At 45.2% G+C, this 25559-nt stretch overlaps 1 protein-coding gene across 1 annotated transcript in view; it reads left to right on the top strand.

Annotated features, from left to right (window-relative positions):
- Positions 1–3389: 3389 nt before the first annotated feature.
- The window catches only part of FRAS1 (Fraser extracellular matrix complex subunit 1), a 160385-nt gene continuing 138215 nt past the window's right edge, over positions 3390–25559 (top strand). Inside the window, exons 1-2 of the mRNA XM_071744117.1 lie at positions 3390–3617; positions 7411–7442. Of these exons, the coding sequence (XP_071600218.1) occupies positions 3557–3617; positions 7411–7442 (93 nt within the window). The 5' untranslated portion in view covers positions 3390–3556. The remainder of the gene's footprint in view (positions 3618–7410; positions 7443–25559) is intronic.

Below are 25559 nucleotides of genomic sequence, written 5' to 3'. Positions count from 1 at the left end.
AGCTGGATCAATGCTTTGCAAGATGCACCCTTCGAGCTTTCAATTGCAGAGCAATCTCATGTTTCTCCAGACAGTCTGAAGCTTATTTTGTAATTCTGTTGGCTGTTAAATTGTAATAGACTCAAAATACAATTGCTGCTTTTGTATTGAGTTAGGAGGTTTGTTTTATTTTATTTTATTTTTTTTAAAAGGATGTGAAGAACAAGGCTTTACAAAACTTTGAATTTCTGAAAGAAAATCTGATTTTTCAGATCCGGTGAGACCTGTATGAATTCTGACACAAGTGGTTTGCTTCTCTGTGTAGGTAATTAGTGATGTGAGAAGGAATTGATTTCAACCTTTGCCCTTCTCCTGTGTTGCACCAGGACTCTTGCTATGGTCTGGAACAGCTTTGTTTAGGACTGGATTCCCTCAGGGACCACTCATCTTCTGTTGCTCAGCTTGGATCTTTCTTTTCTTGCCTGCTGGATATCAACACTTGCCTTAAGGAGCTGCCTGGGTTGGCCTTGAGGTCTCCTGAACTTCCTTGGTAAATCCCCTGGTTTCTTAAAGGGCTTTAGAACTAGGAGGGTGCAGTAGTAGAGCCCAGCAGGACACAGCATGAAGAAAAATCTTGGTAGGCACAGGCAAGAGCTGGAATATAAATGTTAGAGAGGTGACAGGAGGGAGATGCTGCAGGGAGATGCAGGGAGAAAAGGCTCCATGCAAGTCAGCAGTTGGGCTTGTGGCTTCCCTCTTAATGTGCATCTTCCCTCCACAGAAAAGGGTGGAGGGAGAAAGAAACAGAAGGAAGCTTCCCTCTTAATGTGCATCTTCCCTCCACAGAAAAGGGTGGAGGGAGAAAGAAACAGAAGGAAGCTTCCCTCTTAATGTGCATCTTCCCTCCACAGAAAAGGGTGGAGGGAGAAAGAAACAGAAGGAAGCTTCCCTCTTAATCATCTTTAAAGCATCTTTCTGCCCCTGTGCTCAGCCCTGGGGAGGCCACACCTCGAGTCCTGTGTCCAGTTCTGGGCCCCTCAGCTCAGGAAGGAGATTGAGGTGCTGGAGCAGGTCCAGAGAAGAGCAAGGAGGCTGGGAAGGGATCCAGCACAAGTGCTGTGAGGAAGGGCTGAGGGAGCTGGGGGTGTTGAGGCTGGAGAAGAGGAGGCTCAGGGGAGACCTCATCACTCTCTCCAACTCCCTGAAAGGAGGTTGGAGCCAGGGGGGGGTTGGGCTCTTTTCCCAGGCAACTCTCAGCAAGACAAGAGGGCACAAGAGGTCTCAAGTTGTGCCAGGGGAGGTTTAGGTTGGACATGAGAAAGAATTTCTTTCTGGAGAGGGTGATCAGACACTGGAATGGGCTGCCCAGGGAAGGGGTGGATTCTCCATCCCTGGAGATATTTCAAAAGAGCCTGGATGTGGCACTCAGTGCCATGGGCTGGGAACCACGGGGGGAGTGGAGCAAGGGTTGGACTTGATGAGCTCTGAGGTCCCTTCCAACCCAGCCAATTCTATGATTCTATCCAAAGCAAAGGGTGGAGGGAGAAGGAAACAGACTGGCATGCAGCAGCCATGGAAAATACATATGAAAGGAAAAGCCTGAGGAAACTGACCTCCTAACTACAGTTGTTTTTTCTCTATAATTGCTTTTTTCTGTCTCTGTCTTCTCTTGCAGGGAAGGATGTGTGGTGTTTCTGTCAATGCAGCCCTAAGAAGCACAACCTCGGGTGATGCATTTTTCTTTCTACTGCTACATGGAGTGGTGTCAATCCAAAGCACCTTCTCTTACTGGGCTTTGGCTGTCCCTTGGGGCTTTTCTCCTGCACTGCCTGAAACCCTCAGATGCCAGAGGTCGTGTTCCTGTGTGTCTTCAGGTGACCCAAAGCCAAGAGCCAGGTGGCTCTGCAGCAGTGACTGGAAAGGAGCTGTGTGTTCTGGCAAAGTGGGCAGCAAGCAAGCAGAGACATTTCACTGAGTTGCTCTTTGGTTTGATAAAAAGTACCTCCTGCTTGTAGCTAATGAGTATTAACTCAGTAAAGCACTGAGGAACTCATCACCCACATCTATTGTTTGAATCCTGGGTTGGTGCCATGCTGTATGTTCTTACCTTTGTTGCTGGAATTACAGTACAGTAATTAAGGGCATACAATCCTCAAAAAAAAAAAAAAAAAATTGACCTCCAACTTGGAGTTCATTAGAAAAGTGAATCAAAACTGAACAGATTGAATTACCATGAGGAATTACTCTTACGTTTAGCTGGCATGGTTGCATTTAATCAGACAGACTTTGTTTAGAGCAAGCAGGAGGAGGAGGATGCAGCAGCCCAGCCTTGCACAACTGACTGATTGCTCCATCATAATGGAGATAGTGCTGTGAAGATGAAATTAGCTGAAAAATACCATTTTGTTAACAGAGTAGTAAAAATAGAATCACTTTTAAAATTAATTTCAGTTTTAGGCTTTTGCATCTAGCAATTTAGTGGTGGAGGCTCCAAAACTTGTGGCTGTTTTTTTTGATCCAGGACATAAAGGGACCCAAATTTCACATTGCACAAGTGCTCAGCAGAGTTTGCTTCAGCATCTTCTGTTGAGTGTGAGGTGTTGGAGGTGTGAAAGAACAAGTTTTAAATGACTGCCAGGGGCTGGGAAAGTGCCACAGGCACTGCTGTGTGCGTGTAAGTGCCTAAAGAAAGAAAATATTTTAATGGGTAGAGCTGAACTCGGCTTTTGTCAAGTGCTTTGGTAGCTTTTTGTAGTTGGAATGCTTGATTTGTTATTGCTAATATTGGAGTCTTCCTCCACAGAGGGAAACTATACAGTGGGTGAAGGGCAAAGGAGCTGAAATTGGTGGAAGAAGCTGAAAGATTCTTTAATGCCTGCCTATGTGAGAAGAAAACAATTCTTCTAGTAAACACACCATGCCCCTTTGATTATTATTTTTAATCCTGAAAAAAAAAAATAAAAAAAAAATAGTGAGCTCCAAACACAACTCAGAGCAAGCATCCAAACCCTTAGGGAGGATGACTTCCCAGTCCCATCCCGGGGCTGTGTGACCAGGATTAAAAGCCCCCCCTATAAAGCCCCTCGGGAATCAATCCCTGCAACGCTTTTTCCCCACAAACTCGCTGGTTTTGGCTCCTCCTCGGAGGGACCAGCGCTGGTTGCTGCAGGACAGGTGGCAGATGCACGGCGGGGCTGCTGCCTCCCCGGGGAGCAGCCGAGGAGCAGAGCCCGGGGCTCCCATCGCACCCACCCCGGGGTGGGCGCTGCCCTCGGCTTCTCCCGCACCCTCTGAAAGGTGCCGGGGGAGGAGGGGGAAAGCGCTGCCCGAGGCGGGGCCGGGCGGGGCGGAGGGCGGGCGGGTGACGGACGCATTTCTTGCGGGGCCGCCGCTTTGTCTGAGGGGGAAAGTTTGGCGGCGGGGTGGAGGTCGAAGCGCTGCCCCGGCACCTGCTGAGGGGAAGGGGGGTGGCGGCGGCGGCAGCAGGGGCCACCTCCTTCTCCCTTTCTTCGCCTCCCGTCTCTCCCTGCTCCTTCCCCTGCAGCCGGCGGAGGCGGAGGGGCAGCGCGGCGGGGCCATGGGCGCCTGGGCAGTGCTGTGCTGCCTCCTCAGCGCGGCGCTGGGCGCTGCCGCCTCAGGTGAGTCGTCCCGCGGGAGGTCGGTGCCCTGAGGAGAAGCCAGTGGGGTACCCTGAGGTGAAGCCGGTTAGGTACCCTGAGCTGAAGCGGAGCTCCTCCGCTGAGGAGAAGTCCCCTTCTCCCGGGGGATTTGCGGGTATCTTTCCCTCCCTTCTCCTCGGCCGGGGCAGGGGTCCGCCTTCCCGCCTCCCGCCATCCTTCCCCCTCCTCCCCCCCCCCGCCATTTTGGCGGTCTCCTCACAGGCGGGGCGAGGGGCACCCGGGTCGAAGCCGTTGCTGCCCACCTCCTCCCGGCTCTTCCCTCTAGCTGGGGGGGATTTTTGGGGTGCTCGTAAGCGGCTGAGGACCGGCGGGTGGATGGAGGAGCGAGTCCCGCTTCCAGCATTCGGGGCGGGGAGAAGGGCGGGAGAGTGGTCCGGGGGGTGCTGGGGGCTGCGGGGCTTTACCTCATGCTCGGCACCGTCTCCTGAGGGCGGGAAGGCGAATAGGCAGGGCAGGACAGCAGGAAACCTCCTTGCAGAGCACAGAATGGGGTTACCCGAACGGGCTTTTCAAGGTTTTAGTTGTCCAAAGCCACAGAAACCACCCCGGTGCCGGTGTGTGAGGTGAGGGGAACCGGGTCAGTCAGCGGCAGAGCCGCCCCGCAGCCTGTCCCGCACACACTCCACGGGTGTTCGTGGTGGCGGTGAGGGCTCAGCCGCTCGCCCAGAGGTCTGGGGGAAAAGCTGTGTGGTGTGACTGCGTTCTGGGGCTCTGGAGAGTCGGTAGAAGTGACCGACGTTCTCTTGGTGTGGGAGGTGAAGGCTGAGGTGAGGTTGGTATGTGGGGATGGTGCTGCAAGAGGGCTCCAGCAGTGCCTTAGCAGGCATCGAGCGTTGCTTTTTTCGGTCATTAAAAAAGAAATGGCAAACTTGTGCTAAAATCCAATCTTACGATGCTGTCAGACTATAAAGTTACTGTTGTTTTAAGTTTGGGAGCGCAGGATGGTTGTCTTTGAGCTTCTAGGTCGTTCTCTAGCTTTTCCTTTGACAATTCAACTCTAAATTGTTGGTTTCTGAAGTGGCAGACTCCTCGAATCCCACTCCCACCATAACACTGCAATTCCCATCTGGTACAGTGAATAGCAGTAGTTAAAATAGCTATATATGCATAAGATACATGAACTGGGATATAAACTAGTAGGGCAATACTTTGAGAGACTTTTTTTTTAAAAAAACAACCCCAGAAAACTAGAAAACTACCCTACCAACCACCTGCATCCAAGATGCCCAAAACAGGAATACCAAGGAAGAAAATTTGAGGATTTCTTTCCAAGCTTCCCCAGGCAAATATGGATATTTGAGGAAACCCTTCTGAGGTGAGCTTTGCAAACAGCCATTGATCCCACTGCTGACTTGGAGCTGCAAGGGTGCAATAACAAAGAGTGATGTTGCTCAATATGCCTCGGGTTTGCTCACAACAGGGAATAAAAAAAAAAAATAATGAAAAAGTATTTGTAATTAAGGATTTTCTAAGCCTATGGAGATGGGTTACACCCTAGTACCCGCCTTGGTAACTTGAGGAGTGAACTATGACAAAGTAGGAAATTTTTGTTGCTGTTGATAGCTTTCCCCCATCTCTCTCAACTTTCAGATCCTTGGTGGAGACTCATAACATATTTCACATTTTAAGGGGGTGTCAAAACACTTTTACTTCTTACATGAGGTACTTCAGGAAACTATAGCTGCTAGTGGGCAAAAAGGAAAGAGCAGCTAGTCCTGTTTTAGGAGTAGAGCAGTCATGTTCTGCTGATCTTAACTACCTGATATTAAGTATTTTTTTTTCCACATGCCTTCCAACTGCATGTGACCTGGTGTTTTGCACTGAGTTTTGAGGTGCAGTTGGATGAGCAACCTTGAAATCATCCTCTTGTGCCAAGAGCCTGGTGGAGGAGGGAGAGAGAGGTGGGGGTGGGTGAACAGGAAGGTAATTACTACTTGAAAATCAATGCAGTAACATGAAGTCAAATGTTTGCTTGTGGTTTTGTTGTTTTTTTTTTTAATTTTTATTCTGTCAGCACAAATTGCAGAAAGTCAAGTAGATAAATGAACAGGTGATTGCTGAGAGTTGAAGTTGCATTCGAGTAACTTGGCACCACCATGAACGTGCACATGAGAGTGAAACCTGGTGTTTCAGCATGTTAGTCCTCTTCGGGGCTGTGCCTGTGAGGGGTAGGGCTTGATTTGTTTACTGTCAATAAGTGTAGAAAGGTATCTGCTGAGTTTGAAACACCATTGGGCTCCTGTGGCTCATCTTCTAGGGCAACAGAAAATAATTCCTGATGGTGCCTCTGCAGCCTCTTGCAGCTGAGGTGAAACTGACTTGGAGGAGGAGCTTTTGATTCGAACCAGTGTGGCTCCAAGGTCTTCTGTACACATTTGTCTAATCTGCATTTTATGGGAAATGCCACTCTTCGAGGAAATTCTTAGTTCTCTGGGTGGTCCCTTGAGGCAGCTTTTCTTGCTTTCCCTTTTCATCTTTTGAGTTTCTTGGGCTGCTTTTGATTTTGCATTCCTGTCACATTTTCAGTAGACAGATATGTGGAGTTGTTTGAGAATGTCTGTTCCCCAGAAAAATCAATGAGGGAACTGTCATTCAACTTATTCAGTTTTATTTTCTAACTTCTTATTTGACTTACTGAAGTAGAATATATAAAGGATGCTTGAATGGGTGTGTATATCACTTGCTTGGAGAACCTTCCTCTCAGCTGGCAGTGAGGTGAGGTCTCAGGAGACTGAAGCACCAGTCCAGTGGGCCTGTCCTTGGGTGAAATGTGAGCCTTTGCCCATGGAGGAGTGATTTAGGAGCCAGTGTTCACACCAGATCTTCTTGCCCTGATTGCATTTTTATGTGTGTATTCCTGTGCTTATTTGTTTCTCTTTTAAAAGGCAGAAGGATTTATAGGAGCACAGAGAGGAGGTGGCTCTTTAGCATGCAATTTAAATGCTGTGTAACCTTGCATTTTTAAGGGCCATATTTTGCCTGCGTATAGCTGTGCCTCCCCTTTATTTCAGTGAGAGCTCAGGCAGTTATTCAAGGTTGAAATACAAATATGAGCTTTATCTTATGTGTGTATTGTAAGAAATCCCAAGTTATACGTGTATATTGAGAGAAATCCCATCTTATCAGGGGCTGCCTTTATCACAGTGGAGGGAGAGAACAAATTCCCTTTGCAGAAGTGGCACCAAATACCTGAATTTGTCACCCATCTGAGAGAGTGTGAGGTGATTGTGTGAACAGGCTATGACCCCAGCCCTGCTCAAAAGTGGGTGATTACTGGTGACAGTGCAGTCAGGACCTTGGGAGCTTTGTGTCCACCTCTGTTTTACTGCCTCGCATTTTCCTGCTTTCTTTGATTTCTGTGTCCTTGACTTCTGTCTGAGAAAGATCAGGCAACTTCTTGCAATTCCAATGCTGTGGTGCTTCATCAGTGGTCTGGCAAGGTGCTGCAGAACATGCTAACACCTTCTTGGAGATCAACGGGTGTTATTTTGGCAAATTTCCCCTTTTGTTCTCTGCCTTGTTCGTGCCACCCTTCAAGTTCTTGAGCCCATTGTGGCCAGAGGCCCTGACACTGCAGGCTGAATCTTGCCCTGCTCCACCAAAACCACATTTATTTTGTTGTTGGCAAGTGCATGGCCAGAGGTGGCTGCTCAGAGCTGCACATGCTGCTGTGCAGCAGGTTCACTGGGGAGCATGCTGGTGTTCCTGCCTTCTAATATTTTCTTTTTTGTTTTTTTTTTTTGTCCCACAGGTGCCTGTGTCTACCAAGGCTTGTCGTTTGAGGTAGGTAAGCTTGAAAGTGCTGCAGTGAAGTGGTGAAGTGTTTGAGAAGATGCTGTTGAACTTGACTCTAGGTCCTGGGGAGGCTGATTGAGCAGCAGGTCACAGAACTTTGAGCCCTCAGAAATATTGCCCTCAGAGAGGTTAGAAATCCTCTCTGGGCCTTTGATCCAACCTCTTGCCTTCTCAGCACAGCTCTACCTGCTTCTAAGTAGGGCTCCTTCATCCAGTGGGAGAAAAGATGGGAGAGATTTCAAGGTTCTTGGAAGCCATGTGAATGACAAGCATGCCATCCTCTGCAGCATAGAGGTTATGCTTTGTAAAATGTCAGTGTTAACACCAGGGTATGCTCTGTGGGATTTTCCCTGAATTAATGAAGGATTAATGACAATAATTTAATACCTTTTCCCCTCAGCTGATCATGGTGAGTACTAGGTACCCTGACTCTTTATAAACCCAAACTGTTTGCTCTTACAGTCTTCCCATTTTCATGTACATAACCCATAATAATGTTGTGCAAGAATCATAGTTGTTAACAATTTATAAACGGTGTTTTGCTGTGTAACACTTGTCTACCTTGCTTCAGTATGCTGGGCTAAAGGGAAAAGGCAGAGCAGCTTCACATTTCTGGCTCATTTCTGTACTTCTGTCCTCCAAACCCATGTCAGGCTTGCTCAGGGATTTGTTGCTGTAGGTTGGGAGGCAGCATGCAGCAGCTGTTGGGGACAGCCTGGCTTTTTATTTCCTTTGGTGTGTGTGGCACCTGACTGCTGGGTGTCTTGGAAATAGCTGCTGGCAGGTGGTTCCTTTGGCCTTCCAGCATGGGCTTGGAAGTTTTTCTTCCTTGGGAAGGGAAGTTGCTGAAGGTGAATGTTTTTAGTGCGTGGCTTGGGAGGAAGCTGATGTGGGCCAAATGTGTTTGCACTGTGGAGCATCAGTGTATGAGCAGCAGGAGGAAAGTTTGTCTGAATTCCAAACTTGAGTGCACTTGCAAACTTGAGTATGGCAGGCCACTTCTTGCCAAGCATTGCAGCTCAGTAAGGGCAGTAGCAGAGCTGTGGGGGTAAGGTTTATCCATCAGTCACAATTATTTTTTTTTGCTCTTTCACTACTGCTGTGTGTTTGCAATGATAGTGTGAGTCTCAGTAAGAGCTTGCTGTAGCATTTGTACATGAGGGCTGTGGGATATTCTAGGCCAGATGCTTCTTGTGTAAAGAACTTGCTCCCAGTATCCTTGATTTTCTCTGTGTTTGTAAGATTGTTGTTTTTTTATTAATAAACATCTTTTGTAACCCTAGCAGTTTTCGTTAGCTGTGCAAGAGCTTTTACTGCTCTGCAGTAAAACTTGGAACAAGCAAAAAACTGTCATGGGTATACAGCTGGCATGTATAATCAAATAAAACTTGACCTCCTCAAGCTTGTCATTCCTGCAACAACAACCTATCCTGTCTCTTGCTCATTTTCATGTCTGAAGATGTGCTTGCTTTCCTCCCTGAATGATGCTGGCTGTAGGAGCAGGCCTTGCTTGCTTTTTTGTGAGTCTTTTTAAGTATTTCTTCCATTTTGTATGCACTAATGTAATAATTTGTGGTTACTCTCTGGGATTAATCATGGGTTAATCTGAGTTTTAGCAGTCTGGGGCCCTGCTATGAGAAAGCATGGATGGATGCAGAATTGGGCTGTGTTGTTTCCAGCATTGGGTGTTACTGTACCCCAGTGGTGGCCAGAGGGGGTAGTGAATCAGGCTGGGAGAGGAGAGCTTTGTGGTTTCAGCACGTGGATATGAATTTGGAAAGCTTCAGGTGAAGGCAGGGTGTTCAGTGAAGAAATCCCAGTGACAGGCCAAACACTCAGGATGTCATCTCTATAGAATCTCTTCTGGAGGAGGAATGTGCCTCCTGGGTGTGTTTGCTTACAAATAATTTACCTGCTGAAAAGAAAGCTTTTCTGAATGACAAGAAGGCATCAGGCCAGGCACTGCACCCTCACCTGGAGTGGCAGCAGCACCCTGTGCCTGTGGCACTAACAGAGCTGTTGACAGCCTCCCAGAGAAGCCCCTAGAAACTCTTGTTTGTGTTTTAAACTCTGGTTAGAAACAGGTTTTCCAGTCAGCTTTCCTTGTTCAGGGTTTTTCTCCATTTTTCACGTGTGTGTAGTTGTGTGTGAGTTACTGGGTTCTTGCAAGTCTTGTATGTATGTTGCTGTATGGCACTTGGATGCTTTGCTCCTTTCTGCTGCAAACCTGAGCTGTGAAGTCACTTGAGAAATCCGTGGTGCATAAATCAAACATTCGAGTGTAGGGAATGCAAGCACTGCAGAGCTGCTGGAATTGTTAACTCTGCAGAACTTCTGCATCTTGCTTGACTGACTTTGCTGCTGGGCTGTCAGGGGGCAGCTCGTGTTCCTGGGTTTCCTCTGAGGGCAAACACCGTCTCTGATTTCCAGCTGTGTGCTGAGGGGGTTTCTGTTCCTCCCTTTGGCTTCACTTTTGAGGGAGTGTTCAGCTCCACACAACCAGTGCTGCCTTTGCTTAGCAGAGAAGAAAATGCTCATGACTTTTTCTTAGCTGGAGGGCAGTGGAGGTGGGGATGAGGAGACATTCATACCACAGTGAGAGCAAAGCTGTGTGTGTGTGTGTGTGTGGGAGGTACTGCTCCAGTCCATGTCTGCATCTTTCTGACAGCTGGCTTGTGCCAGGGGGAGTGTTCAGCTGGAGAGGGGAAGCCAGCAGGCTGTGGATTAAAGTGGGAGCTGGTTTAGGTGGAAAGTGGGACTTGATAAATGACACTTCATCTCTGGTAGACACTAGAGTAAGGAATCATAGAATCATAGAATGGGCTGGGTTGGAAGGGACCTCAGAGATCATCAAGTCCAACTCTTGATCCACTCCCACTGCAGTTCCCAGCCCATGGCACTGAGTGCCACATCCAGGCTCTTTTGAAATATCTCCAGGGATGGAGATATTAGGAAGGACAAGTCCAGCTGAGCAGTTTCCAGTGAATTTTTAATTTTGTTTGTGTTAAAACATGGACACTTGTCCCTTGGCACAACTGTGGGAATGCATGGAAGGATGAATTTCTGGAGTAGCAGATTCCTCTGGAATTTTCATAGAATCATAGAAAGTTAGTTCATGAGACACATATGGAATTCTTTTAGCAGTAAAAAGTACCAAACAAGCCAAGCAGCTTTTCTTGAAAGGAGATGGTTTTAATCTTGGAGTCTGAATGAAAATCATGAACAGAATAAACAGCCCAAATTTATTCCACAGTAAATGGTACTGTACTGGTGCTGCTACCAAAAATTGTGCATCCCTTTTTCCTTTTGAAACTGCCTGAAAAAGGATGTGGGTTTATGGAAATGCCTAGCTGACTTGAACATCTTAAGAAGAGACTTTGGGGTTAGCAGTCAGTCAAGAGAGCAACATGCCTTTTCCAGAAAAGCAAAAAAAAGAATTGTTGTAGCACTTCAGGTCAGCTTTTCATGTTTAATTCTGCTCTGCAGTCAGGCATGGTAGAGATCACAAAATAATAATAGTAATGTTGATAGATACTGCATAAGTACAGCTTCCATCAGCTCTGTTATAAATCAGCTCAACTTAATCTATGCATGAACTGCAAGTTTTATAAACTCTTGCAAGGAGCTGGAACAAGCAGCAAAAGATAAGGAGATAAAATGCTGGAGGCTTGGAGCTGTGTTAGGCTGGAGGTAACTGCTTGCTCAGCTTCAGAGTTGTTGGATAATTACGTTGTTTGAATAATTACGTTGGGCTTTTTGAGCTCATCTCGGTTGTAAGTGTAATCAGAGTGGGGAAACCAAGTGCTAGTTTCAAGGTCTGTGAATAAAAAAGAGCATGAAAATGTTGATGCTAAAAGTTTAAAGTTTGAGGTAATAAAGCAGTTTGAAGGTGACTGACTCCATGTAACACAATCTTGTTCAATAACAAAGTATCCCTTTAAATCTTCTGATAAGCTTGATCATTTTATGCTTTTTAAATGAGATTTCTCTTTCCATCTGTAGTTTGTGCAGAGTCAGAAATGCAAGGGGAAGTATAATAAATAGAAAATCTTTTGTTTTTTTCATGTGGTTTTGTTTTTTTTTCAAAAATCTTAAATCTCCCACTCCAGCTACCTCCCTTCTCCCTTCTATTCTGACTTTAGTGACTTCAAAACAAGTGTAAGCAAGTGCAGAGTACTGGTTAGAGAGTGTTTCAGATCACCAATGGAGAATGAGCTTCATTTTAAGTTCTTCAGAAGGTTAAGAAGTCACTGCTAAAAATGAGAATTGACTTGAAGTTGCTTGCTAACTTTTACAGTGGTTTACAAACAGTTACAAAGTGTTGGTTTAGTTTTGCTGTTCAAACCATGTGATTTAAATGTCACTACTTAGCCTGGGGGTACATCCTCATCTCCACATAACAATAAATTTCTGTTTATCACCTGCATCTAACAATTGGCAGCTTTATTCTCTCCAGCAGCATGAAGCTGCCTTCTGTATAATGCTCAAATGAAATTTTACTGAGCACTGGGATATTATCCAGTTTGCAGTAGGGGGTTCCTCTTGGAGCAGCTGGAACAGCCCCCAGCTTCTGTTTTGCTCTTCTGCCATCTCCCCCATTGAGGTGAGGAGTGGGGAGGTGAGGAGTTCCCTGTGTCAGAGGCTTGGAGGATTGAGGTTGCTTTTTCCTGCTGTTGCAGGGTGGATGTGTTATTGTAGACATAGGTTAACTGATATCCTATATCTGAAGATTTTATTTATTGAAACAGATAGGAATAGATGCAGTGACTCTGCCAGGACTTCAAAGGATAGTTATGGAAAGACTTGAGCCCATTTGGTGCAGCAGGGTCCTGAGTCTGCAGTGCTTTTTTGTGGTCTTTTAAGCCTGATTAGAGCAAGTGCATAACACTGAGTAATTGTTTTATGTGATGTGTAAGGCTTAATATCCCACTTAGCCTTGTGGAAGTGTGAGGTGATGGAACACAGAGCTCTCAATTCACATGAATGGTATGCAGCTCTGATTTATTAATATAATAATGAGATGCTTCTTCTGTAGTAAAACCCTCCTGTGTGTGGGTTTCAGAAAGCTGAGATCAAGTTAAGGTCAAAAATAAAAGCAAAAGTGTTTTTTTTTGAATAAAGCACCTGCTGCATGTGTATTCCTTGTGTTCCTTGAAAATAACAGCATGATCTAGAGGTAGGGGGCATGCATTGTTTTTCCTGGTACCATGTAAAAGAAGCTTGGATGTAAGATGAAGACAACTCTCCTGATCTCCTGAGGTGGCAGAGAATTCTGGTCTCTTAATCTCTTACTTTAGTTTTTTTTTTGTGGACTGAGGCACATATTTTAATATGTACTAATTCTTTTATATGTGAGTGGTTCTCATCCAGAAGATTTCCAAACTATTTTTTGGGCTGAGAGAATAAACTCTCATTTCATAAGGAAACACAAAGCTGTCAGCACAGCTGAAAGTTGGCATGTTCCAGAAATATCACATTAATTTGGTTTTGTAGCAACTTGAAACTCATTCTGAATACCAAATAACACATAGTGAAAACTTTAGAATTCACTTATCTCAGTTGTAAATCTCAGTGCAGGGGGTTTGACACAGTACATACAATCACAGTCAGTACATGAGTGATTTTCTTTTTTTTTTCCTAGCCCCTTTTTCACTTTTATCTCTGAAGAGAAGTGCTGTGGAGCTCTGTCATCCTTACCCAACTATCAGCTCTATTAATAATCATCTGTCATGAGAAAGAGCTGTGAGTTGGGCATTTAAATCTCTTTAAAAACCCAGAAGGATCTTTTTAAACTCTACCCCTGCCCTGCTGTAAAGGAGGGGTGAATTACACTAGTTGGAAAACTATGGCCTGGAGCCAGAGCCCTTTGGCTGTTGCCAAAGGGAGTGCTGGGAGGGTTCACACAGGAGAAATGAACTGTGGCTTTGCCTCTGAAAGGGTGAATTCTGCTGCTCTTCCTTGCTACATCTGTTTCTCACTGCAGGAAGCAGCAACTCCTCCGGGTGTCAGCTGAAGGGGTGCTCAGAATGTGGAGGGCAGGTTGGTACAACAGACTTGATTCAGCAGCTGGCTGTCCCCTGCCCTGCAATGACACGGGAGGAGCTAAACACAAGGCAGAGGGCAGAGGGGGGGCTGGTTTTGTCTCTGGGTCCAAGCACTTTTCTCCTGCAGCTTGGACCTGTTTGTCATTGGTCTGTCTGCAGCAGCACCTTTCAGTTGCCTCTGTGCTTGGAGGTGGGCAGGAATTTGGGTGCCCACAGCCCCTGCACCTTCAGGGCACCCTCCTGCTTCCCCCAGGTGCTGTTCTGTGTGAGTGACCCTGTCCTTTCTCATGAATTATCTGAGCTGGGGTGAGGCAGAGTTCTGAACACCAAGCACTGCACCTTAGCATTTAACCTGAAGCACAAAGCTGGTATCTTTGCTTACCCTGAGATGATTTATCTGCAGTGCTTACCTGAGATAGGTGTTTCACAGCTCTCTCCCCAGTGGGCTGCAACTACACTGAATTTCTTAACCATTTCAACTCTTCTGTGTGTATGCATGTGTGTCTTTTTTTTCTTATGCACTGGCTGGTCAGAAATTGTTCTCTTTCCCACTGTGTAAGTGGGATTCATGGATTCTAGCAGTCCAGGGCCCAGTGATGAAGTCACAGTCCTCCTCAGCTGTCTCTACATGTTTAAGAGCAGCCTTTTGGCCCTGGGTTCCAACCTGTGGGGTGCTGCTTCTAAACATTCAGGCACGTGTGATGTCTGTGGCTAAAACAGCTGTTTGAAACAACTCATCTTTACTCTAGGTTGCACAAAAGAAACCTGGGCAAATTAATAACTTTTTCAGTTCTGTGGGTTGGGGGGTTTCTGAGCTTTACTTGGAGATTCCGGGCTGTCCTCAGTGACTTTGTGTTATTTTTCCTTGAAGGTGTGAGTGTCTGCTGGGTGAGATTCTACTTTCAGGGCTCTTCCCTCTCCATCCTGTGTCCTGGCTGGTGAGAGACTTTAATCTTGGCTGTGTTGTGGGAGGTGAACTGGCATCAGCCTGATTTGGAAGGTCAGGATCTTTACAAGAGCTGCCCTGTTCCACATTTTCCATCTCAGTGATCTTCCTGGATGGTAGCTGTTCATCTGAAAACACTGACTTAAGTAGATGGTTAACATTTAATAATGCAGTTCTAGGAGCTCTATGCCAGAGCCTTGGCAGGGAATGTTGGATTTCTCATGGATTCATTCACCAGCACAACAATTTAACAATTACCCAGCATTTATGAATTTCACACTCACTGTGAGATGACTCGAGAAAGATGGAATCTTTCCAGATGTATTTGAAGAGTCTTGTTTAGGAAATAATTCCATGTAGTTTGTCATTTACCTTTCCTTTTTGAATTCCCAGCATGAAAACTTCCTTTTTTTTCCTTTGCTAGGTTACTAGTGCAGGTTGTGCTTCCTCATTCCTTCCCTCTCCTCAACCCTATCAAAACCTTGACCAGGTTTCCTGTTCCCATTTTCTCTTTAGAGTTGGGATTGCCATATCCAGTTAATTGGTAAGAGAAGTTACAGAAATCAGGCTTGGCCAATGGAAGAAGCCTCTAATGCATTAAAAGTGGGGACCTGTGGACAGGGCAGAATAATGTAGCAAGAGAAAGGTGACAGCTCACATCACCTGGGGACTGGCTTCACATGTTGTTTCTCACTGGACCTTGCACTGAAAACTTCCCTGTTCTGCCACAAGCAGAAGAGGTGAGAGGATGTTTGGGCTGGTAGCCATAGCCTGCTTTTCCAGAAGGGATTTCACTGTTATCTTGCAGCCTACAAGAAAGTTGGGGGAGGGCTTTGAAATGGGTGTGTAGTGAGAGGATGAGGGGCACTGGTTTCAAACCTGAAGAGGGGAGATTTAGGTTGGACATTAGGAAGAAATTCTTTAATTTGAGGGTGGAAAGACCCTGGAACAGATTGCCCAAGGAAGCTGTGGCTGCCCCATCCCTGGCAGTGTCCAAGTCCAGGTTGGATGGGGCTTGGAGCAACCTGGGCTGGTGGGAGGTGTCCCTGCCCATGCAGGGGGTTGGGACTGGATGAGTTTTAAGGTCCCTTCCAACCCAAACCATTCCATGATTGATCTTTCTGTGTCAAACAGCATTTTGCTTGTGAGGAACTGGCTCTGACTTTTCTCCTTTCTTTCATGAGTTGCAAATGACAGCTCACTCAAAACTGATTTTCCCTCTCTGCAGGGCAATAATTCAGAGCTACAGAAAGCACCCAGTGGGGCCCAGTTCTGGAAATGGTCATCTCACCATTTTTATGGCTACTCAAAAATCTGTAATGGTATTCCAGGGACATAACATTAATGTCCATCAGATGACTTTTAAAGGTCTTTGAACTGATCGAGAAAGTCAATATTGTTTTAATTATCCCCAGACAGCATTTTACAGAAGTGTAATATATACTCTGAATATATACTTGTATATACTCTGAGTATACTTATATACTCTGAATATACTTGTACATCAGTGAGCTGTAGGAGAGAGAGAGAAACTGAAGACAGAAGGCTGGAGCAAAGAAGTTGGGAGAATTTGTGGTTCATAGTTTGTGTTAGAAAACAAACAAGAAGATTTTTTGTGGAAAGAAATTCAAAAATGCTGTCATGGAAGTAGCCCACTTAAAGTGTTGTAAACTTGCTTGCAGCTGAAAGAGTGAGAGGGATGTAACCTCCAAGTGTTAAGAGCAAGTCTGTTTTCTTTTAAACTTTTCTGCCAGTACCCCCACTTGCCATTCCCCATCAGGCAGCAGTTTCTTTGCATGTTTTTCTTGCTGGCATATGGGGTGCAGGGTTGTGGGGTTACTGTGGCTGCAGAGTACTCTGGGATGCCACAGAGGCACAGCCAGCACCCAGCAGGTGGCAGGGAGAAGAGGTTTTTTTCTGTCACTCTCTGCTTTGAGAACAGATCACTTCAGCAAAAGGATTTAAGATGTTTGCTCTCTGCATTTGCTGTGGCCCACTGGAGCAAGCAATTACCTTAATGTGTGTGGCTGAGATGTTCTCTAAACTTCCTAAACACCCAGAGACTCTTTCTATGTAGCACTCTACAGGTGTGGGCAAGTCCCACTGAATGCTGTTGTCATCTGGGAATTTGTGTTGTTTTCTTCTCATGGTGGTTTTTTTCCAGGAGGGGGGGGGGCTGCCTTGTGCAGAATGTGAAAAAGATACTCTAAACACCAACATGGTTTTGTTGTTTTATTTTTTTTTTTTTTTTTTGCCACCAGCTGTCTCCTAGGGGAGAAGCAAGCTTGGTTTTGACTGTTTCATCTGATCTGATGGGTAAAACCAGAAATGATGTGAAGAGGAAGGTAACCCCAGTGCCCTTTCTGTGGGACACAAAGCTGACTTCTGAGGTGATACCAATAACATCTTCTCTCCTCCTTTTGCTGTCACCCAGGTGGCAATTAAAATTAGAAGTTAAACGTGGAATTTCTTTGCATTGTAAGAGTGTCTTTTTTTTTCTGGCAGCTCTGGATCCTGTCAGTGCTTTTAATTTGTTTTTAATTCTTGTTATCAGAGGTTTATATCACAGCTGTGGAAGTTTTCTATGAGGTAACACTGGGCACCTTATTGAGTGCATTTTGTGCTTGGATTTTTTTGAGAATTTGAAGAATAATTGGCCCTGGGTGTGACTGTGATGAACAATTTTGTTGTACATTTTTTATAGGCCCCAAAGATCTTTTGGATTGAATTGGTCAGACAGCCAAGGAAAGTGAATCACTGACTCTTGTTGGCATTGACTGGAAATTGGGCACTTTAGTAAGGGTATACAGAAATCCTAGCCTGAATTTTTAGCCAGAAATGTTGCAGCTACTCATGTATATTTCTCTCTCTAGAAAGAGAGAAATAAGCTTAAACCAATCTGGTTTTGTTTAGAAATGGAAAAGAACCTTATTAGTACAGATTGAATTTCTTCTGAATTTCTTCCCATCTAAGCAGCTTTCTGTCTCATTGCAGAGTGATACTGGTTGACATGAAAATGAGTCAGGACAAATGAAACAGCCTGGTTTAGATGGATCTGTGTAACACAAAGTGACACCCAATATATCAAAGATAGTTTGGGTGTGAGCTTTTCAACTGACTCTCAAAATACTGGACAAGTCTGTTGAGGCTGAGCTTTGCATCTGGGGAGCTGAATAGTTGTGTGGGCAGCAAAAAGGGGTCTTCAGTATTTAAAGCAGTATCAGGCATTTTCTGGCTCAGGGGCCTAAGCAGAACTCCTTGGGCTGGCCAGTGAACTGTTTGTCCTCTGTCCTGTTCCTTTAGGTGTGCTTTCAGAGTGCCAGCTGGGAGAAAGAGCAAAAGCCAAGGAGAAAGGGTGCTGGTAGGGGAATTTGTGGGAGTTCTGACTGCTCCTACATGCCAGAGAGCTCCTGGGAGAGACAGCTTTGCTTTATACTGCTGCCAGGCTGCACTTGCATATTGCCAGCCCAGGATGTGTTCAAGACCTTGTTCTTCATCCTCCAAACATCCTGGGCAAAGAAGTTAGGAGGAACTGGTGAATGTCTGCTCAGTCTTTTGAAGGAGATTTGTAGTGTTTTAGTCAATAATAAGCCTTAGGCAGAATTGGACTGCTGCATCTGGACAGTGGTCCCATCTGGAATTTCATCTCTTCCAGGCTGGTTTCATGTGCTGCTTTTTTCTCATATTTTTTTCCCCCTTAAATAACTTCTGTCCCCATCAGAAATGCTTGTGTGAAACCCCCTCAACATGGCAGTTGTTGCACAGGCTTGTTAAATTAATTGATTCAAAGTTCTCCAGGGTTCTCTGAGCCTTTCCAGTAAAACATCACCTCTCAGTTTTTGCTGTTATAGCCACTGAATTTCATGAGGAGCCTCGGATACTCCTTTGGTGCTTTCAGGAAGACATATAATAGATGGAAAAAAAAATCCCAGATATGAAGCTCTTCCAGATGGGTGCATTGATTTTATATCCCTGCTCAGAGCTGTCAGCCTTGAGAGTGACTGTGAAGAGAGCCACGTGATGCTGTAGTGCTCTGAAGTTTATGATGCTGGGGTGTCTGTCTTTCTGCTGTGCATATTAAATATCTTCTGGTGGGAATACCTGCCACAGGCTCCCATGGGAAGGCCACTGTGATTCTCCCCATGCTGTGATTTATTGTTGAGCTGTAGATTAAGGAGACTCATTAGGATAAAATACTCAGTGCTTACTTGATTTTGTAATCATTATAGCTACTTCAGAATCACTCAGTAATGAATCCTCTAGCTAACCCTGTGAGCTCAGCATCAGAAGTATTTTTGTGTTACCAGCTGGAATACTATGGCTAAGGGAGAACTCTAAGCATTTTCAGACCCCCTTAACTGTGTTTTGGGGGATCAGTGAAGGCAAAAAAGATCTCTCCCTTCTTCTTCCCCAAGCGATAAATCCTGAACATGATTTCTTCCTGCATTAATTTGAAGAATTTCAAGTCACATGTTTCATTACTCAAAAAAAAAAAAAGGTTTCATAAACTGCTTCCTTTGTGTTTTATGGAGATCAAAATTACACTTTTGCAGGCTCAAAATTAGGAAATTTCAATTCAAATTTGCTGCTGAGCATAAATCTTCAGTGCTACCAAGGCTGGCTGAAAGTTAGGGTCTTGCAGTGAGATAAAGTTGAGAACTTTTGGACCTTGTAGCTATATGCATACCCTTTTATAGATCTCATTTATCAAATGAGAATTCTTAGTTGTGATGGGAATGTAGCTGCCATGGGAATGAAAACTGTCACCTTGTCATTTCCTGGGAATTCATCTGTTATCCTGCATTAGCAGGTTTGCTCACAGCTGTGTGGGAATAATTACTGTAGGGTGCTTGGCCAGCAGGAGACCAGTCAGTCTGTAACAAGTTGTGTTTTTCTGTGCTTCATGGATATTCCTGTTTTCAGAGGAAATACAGGGTCAGTTGTTTAGTTATGAACTTGAAAACCTCTGATTTAGACAGAGTTGTCATTCCTGACACACCAACAGCCAGCTCTGAGTTAGGGGCTGCAGTAAATCCTTTTCTGCATTCAGCCTGGTGAAGTGGTTTCAGGTTAAGACATGAGCAAACTTGTTATCTATTTCTTTCCCACATTTTTTGCAGTTTTTACAGATTCTTCTATGTATGTACAAAGCCTGATTTGTTTGAGAGTTTAAGGAGTTAATTTACAGTTAATTTTCAATATTACAGAGTAAAGATAACTTGCTACATTTTTATTCCAGTGGATTATTTTTTTGCTTGTTTTAAAGAATAAGAATTTCAGAATAATTAAATTTTGAAATAATTTTGTTTTAAATTGGAGGCACTCAAAATTTGCATCTATTCCTTTCTATCTCAGTGAAACTGGGGGATCACAATGCTTATGGAAAGGGAACTTGTGAGAGCCTCCATCTATTGTTGTGGGGAAACCTTCCAAAATAACAGCTAATTGTGTGCTTTCCACTGAGAGTAATTCTTACATTTTATTTAAAGGAAAGATTCCCAGAATGAAACAATAAATTTAATGAAAAATCTGTTTAGTGTTTAATTAAATCCTCAGGACACAACAAAGTCTAATATGCTGCTTTCAAAAACATCTGGAGACATCATACCAAGGGAAAATGGAACCAAATGAGATGCAGGCAAACAGAAATGGAGCAGAATTTCCCCCAGATTTTAACTTGGCAAATAAAATGAAATCTCTTTATATGCTTCCAACCCACATCATTCTAGGATTTCTCCTTGTTGTCCAGTTATCCACTTGGTGTGCCATTGTCTGCCCAGTAGTAGTTGGCTGCAGGTACCTGCAGTGTCACCTGTCCCAGCTGTCAGAAAAATTGGTTTGGAATATGAAGCCCTCTCATCAGCATTTTAAAATTATTATTGTGATGTTAATTTTCCTAAGAAAACCAGCAAGTATTAGTATCATAAATAAACTGGGCACGAGGCTTTCTAAGCAGAATATTTTTTGCTGGGCTTCCACTGCTTGTCAGCAAGCAGCTCCTCAAGGTTTTTGAGTGTGTGGCTTTGCTAAGAAGGTGGATTCAGCCTACCTCCTGTTGGGCTTGTTTCCATTATAGAGGCTCAGCAATTCTTTGATAGGTGAAGTGTGGTTTATTAGACCCTTCTGAAATAGTCAAGTCTAGCAGAGTGGACCACAGCAGTTTGTTTATATCTGATCATTCCCCTTCTTTCAGCCTTCAATATGTATTTTGTTTTGCAGGTACTAGCAAGGGGGGCTGATCTGATCTTCAAGGTCAGAGCTTTTACTCCATGTCCTGTTTACACAGAGTTCTTCTGTAATCTTTACAAATAGCTGATAAATCCACGTGTTCAGACTGAGAAGATGATAATTTCAATAAGTAACCCCCTTTTTAAAATCAGCAGTGGTGCTGCCTAAGAGCTGCAATGAGGTCTCTGTGCTGAATACTTTTGGTGCATTCTGTATGATGCCAGCATGTTTTTAACTTCACTGAAGCCATTTCATGCTTCTGTAATTCATTGGCTTTTTAGTGTATTTATAGAAGCTTTTTTTTAAGCACTGCAGTGGAAATGATGAGAGCAGCTGGTTAAATCCATCACATCTTGCAGGACAGCCTCTTAACCATTACTCTCAGTTCCATGAAATAGGAAAAAATAACCTTGGTAATTGAGCCTTTCCCCCTTTAGATGTTTACACCAATATTTTAAAGGCTTGAGATATTTAATATAATTAGAGTGCCCTAAGTGCCCTAAGCTGTGCTTTCTCTGCGATGGAAACTGCCTCAGTTAGCAGTGAGAGATGTAACAACAGAGCAATGTTTCAGCTTACACTTAGTTCCAGGGAGCTCTGCTTACAACCTCTTGTTTTACTGAAATGTAATAAAGAATGCATCCAGGAACTTGACTTTTTTTCTAAAGTTTTCTTTCTCTTCTGGAGTCTTTTGCTTTCTGTGGTGTTCCAGACCAGTCCCTGCAAGCAAATCCACGAGGGGTTTGAGTTCAGCAGCTCTGTCCAAATGCATGAGAGGATTCTAGGAAAGGAAAGCAGGTTCCTGTAGGAAGACAGTGACTTATCTGGGTTCAGGTTAAAGCCACCTAAGGGCCCTACAGAAACCTGGGAGTTGGGTAAGGATTCTGTTCCCTCCTGGCTACATGATGTCTTTTCCCTGCCCTTCCACAGCTAACAACGGGTTGGTGCAGTGACTTGGTCACAGAGAATGTGGCTTTTCCCCTTATCCCTATCAGGATGAGGGCAATCAGGAGTTCCCAAAATCTTACATTGCAGGTCAGTCACTCCCAAGGCCAAAAAAACCACCTGATGCTGGGACTGCATCATGGCTCAGTGGGAGAAGGGTATCTAAAGGAGAACAGCCCTTTCCTTTGCATTGCTACACCTGTGGCAGGGAGCCTTTGGTGGGGTAGTGCTACCTGGGAAGGGTGTGATTTTTAAGGATGGAATCTTTTGTAATCCCTGTGAGCATATATTTATGTGAGCATATAACTTGAGTGGTGCAGGTGTGGGTGACAAACACCTTTGTAGTGGTGCATGCAGGGGATGCTTTCTGGGATTCACTCTCCAGCAGTATGAAAGTGGACTGTTTTTCATAGAGCCTTACCCTGACCCTTGACTTCAAGATGATGTAGAAGCAAGCAAGCAGTGATTTGTTGACATTCAGGTCTGGAAATCTCCCTGAGATGGTGTCAGCAGTGGCATCTGTCTGGAGGGACAGGCTGGGGTTGTGTGAGGATTCTTGGGCAGGTCAGAAAAAATGAGAAATATCCACCCTGTGCTGGTGTGGAGAGCTGAGCTCTTTCCTCATCTTTCAGGCTCTGGAATGTGATGCCCCAGTGACTGAGATGGTGTTTGTAGATTTGCCAGTTTGCAGTGTTGCAGAGAAACTGGGGCTGAGGCCAGAGACACTTGTGGAAATGTGAGCAGCATATTTCTATTTGGGGATCCCACATTCCCACACTTCAGCTGTAGAGGGCTGGTCCCTCAGCTGCTGGAAATGGCTGTAGCTGCTTTGATGGGGCATTGTACCAGCTGAGCATTTGACCCTGCTGGCAGTCAGCCTTCAAGCCACAGAGCTTATTTAACACATGAAGCAAGGCTGCAAAATTGCAGCAGCTTTACTGGTTGGTGTTTGCCAAAGAGAAAAGAAAGGGCTTTACCTTTACTTGCACAAGATTTGTAGTAAGCCCAGCTCTGGTTTGTCTTGTTCCTCTCTCATCCTGACCCTGCATGTGAGGTTTTTGCTCCTTTCCTTTGAGGCAAACTCACCCATACACAGATCATAGAATCATAGAATCATAGAATGGGCTGGGTTGGAAGGGACCTCAGAGCTCATCAAGTCCAACCCTTGATCCACTCCCGCTGCAGTTCCCAGCCCATGGCACTGAGTGCCACATCCAGGCTCTTTTGAAATAGCGCCAGGGATGGAGAATCCACCCCTTCCCTGGGCAGCCCATTCCAGTGTCTGATCACCCTCTCCATAAAGAAATTCTTTCTCATGTCCAACCTAAACCTCTCCTGGCACAACTTGAGACCTCTTGTGTCCTCTTGTCTTGCTGAGAGTTGCCTGGGAAAAGAGCCCAACCCCCCCCTGGCTCCAACCTCCTTTCAGGGAGTTGGAGAGAGTGATGAGGTCTCCCCTGAGCCTCCTCTTCTCCAGCCTCAACACCCCCAGCTCCCTCAGCCTCTCACAGGATCTGTGCTCGAGTCCCTTTACCAGCCCAGTTGCCTCCTTTGGACCTGCTCCAGGACCTTCCAGATAAAGGAATGATCTGCCCTCTGATACAAAGAAGTGGTTGTAGAGGAGCTGCCTTTGGGGAATGTGTTAGAGCAGGTGTGCTGCTGGTGGAATTGAGTCTCCCTTCACTTGCCCATCTTCAGACACCCCAATTCTCTTCTACCCCACTTGGCACTGGAAGTTCCCTGTGTTCCTCCTGTGCTTCTTAACCATTTCTGTGGGTCTGATTGAAGTAAGGGGTGGTGCTAAATGTTGAGGAGTAACACTGTGGTTTTCCTTTTTTTGTGGGGAGGTTTTCCCCAGATCAGTGGCAAGCGTGCCTGCAGGATACAGTCTTACTTGGAGGCTACATTGGCTTTGGAAAATCATAGAATCATGGAATGGTTTGGGTTGGAAGGGACCTTAAAGCTCCTCCAGTCCCAACCCCCTGCATGGGCAGGGACACCTCCCACCAGCCCAGTTTGCTCCAAGCCCCATCCAACCTGGACTTGGACACTGCCAGGGATGGGGCAGCCACAGCTTCCTTGGGCAACCTGGGCCCGGGGCTCAGCACCCTCAAAATAAAGAATTTCTTCCTAATGTCTGACCTAAATCTCCCCTCTTCAAGTTTTAAACCATTGTCCCTTGTCCTCTCACTCCACCCCAATGTCCAAAGCCCTCCCCCAGCTTTCTTGTAGCCCCTTCAGATATTGGAAGGTTGCTCTGAGCTCACCTGGGAGCCTCCTCTTCTCCAGGCTGAACAACCCCAATTTCCTCAGCCTGTGATTTATGAAATGACTGTAAGCAGTGATTTATTGCATGGAGTTAAGAAACATGTTTGCACATGACTCCTTTGGGCATGCATAACAGTTTGTCTTGGGAGCCTACCACAGAAGCATTTATTTCTTCTTATCTTGCACCAGAGGTTGGGGCCAACTGCACATTTTTGTTTCTGTTGCCAAAGAGCTGGCTGCAGGCAGAGAGGAATTAGAGGAGAAACAGTCAGGGTCTTCAGGTATTCAGCATTTGACCTTTTTTGCTACCTGGTCACACTTCCTTTTTTTCTAAGAACAAACTCCTCCAGCTTTTTCCTTTATTTTTTTCCTCAGTGAAAGGAGGTAACAAACTTCCAGGACACTTTCATTTTAATTTCTTGTATTTTTTTAGGAGTTCAAGTGCACCTCTAAAGGAAGGTGTCTGTAGAGATGACCTTGATAAATTTGACTGTATGATACAGGAGAGGGCAGAGCTGAGAAAATCCAGGTTTTTTGGGCTTTCTTCTTCAAGGTGTCTCTGGATGAACTGTTTAAGAAACCAGGCTGGTGGAGGGATTAAAATCTAGTGGGATGATCTAAAAGAACTGTTCCTTTTCCTGAACTGCTCAGTGGTGACACCCGTGTGGTAAGGGGTGATACAAATCCTCTGTGAATATTAGGGCCTTACAGCTTAGGAGGAATGGTGTTCAGTCCACTAGGGATTTGGCCTTGTTGGGACACTTTAGGAATATCAGTCTGATTTTTTACTCTTTGGTGGTGGGTTTGGCAGGGGATGTGAGGGGATGCAGAGGGTGAAGGGGTCTGGAGGAGAGGCATGATTCCTCCTAACAAAAAACTTGAGCTCAGTCTGAATCATTTCTCCAGGGGAAAGCTAAGGGGAATTTGTAGAAGGCTACAGAGGGAACAGAAATTCTTATCAATAAAACTCTTCTGTCCCTAAGAAAGTGGAGTAGCCAGGAAATGAAAGCTAGATAAATTCAGCTTAGGAATCCAGTAGACTTTTACTTTGAGAACAGTTTCCTGAGGTGTGCTGTGAATCATTCTGTGTCCCCAGCAATCTTTAAATCATGGTTGCCATTCCCCCCTTGAAGTTAGGCTATTCTCAGATTGCAGCTTTTAGACCAGAACTGGGAATACACTTACTCAGCAAACTCAACCAGCACAGACCTCCTGGCATTAAAAACCAAGCAAACTCCCATTTCAGTGTGAAATCTGTGCAAGTCCAGTGGCACAGAGAGTGCCATGAAGAAGGTGCAGTATTCACCTCACCTAGTACTCACTGGGATGCTGAAGTGCCTTCATTTTTTGGTCTCTTTGCTTCACTAATACTCCCAGCCATAAGTTAATAAAAAGGCAAAACCCAGCCCTGTGCCAGCATTAGAGGCTGTGCCTTGGTTGCCCCCAGCTCTTCCTGAAGATGCAGAAGTGGGCTGCAAACATGGACAGCCCAATCCATTGTGTGCTTCTCTCCTTTGTGCTCTGGGAAGAGGGAAGGGAAAGCAAAAGGAAAGAGGGAAAGGGTTCCTTTCCTCCTGCTCTTCTTGGTAGCATCCAGGTCATCTACAACCTCTTCCTGTGGGTCATGTTCTTCCCTGAGCCTCAGTGTGTGGCATGGCTGGCCAAATGAGCCCA

This window comes from Heliangelus exortis, chromosome 4 (assembly GCF_036169615.1).
Source record: "Heliangelus exortis chromosome 4, bHelExo1.hap1, whole genome shotgun sequence".
NCBI lineage: Eukaryota > Metazoa > Chordata > Aves > Apodiformes > Trochilidae > Heliangelus > Heliangelus exortis.
The sequence above is the reverse complement of the archived record's forward strand: the minus strand, read 5'-3'. Positions and strand labels throughout refer to the sequence as shown.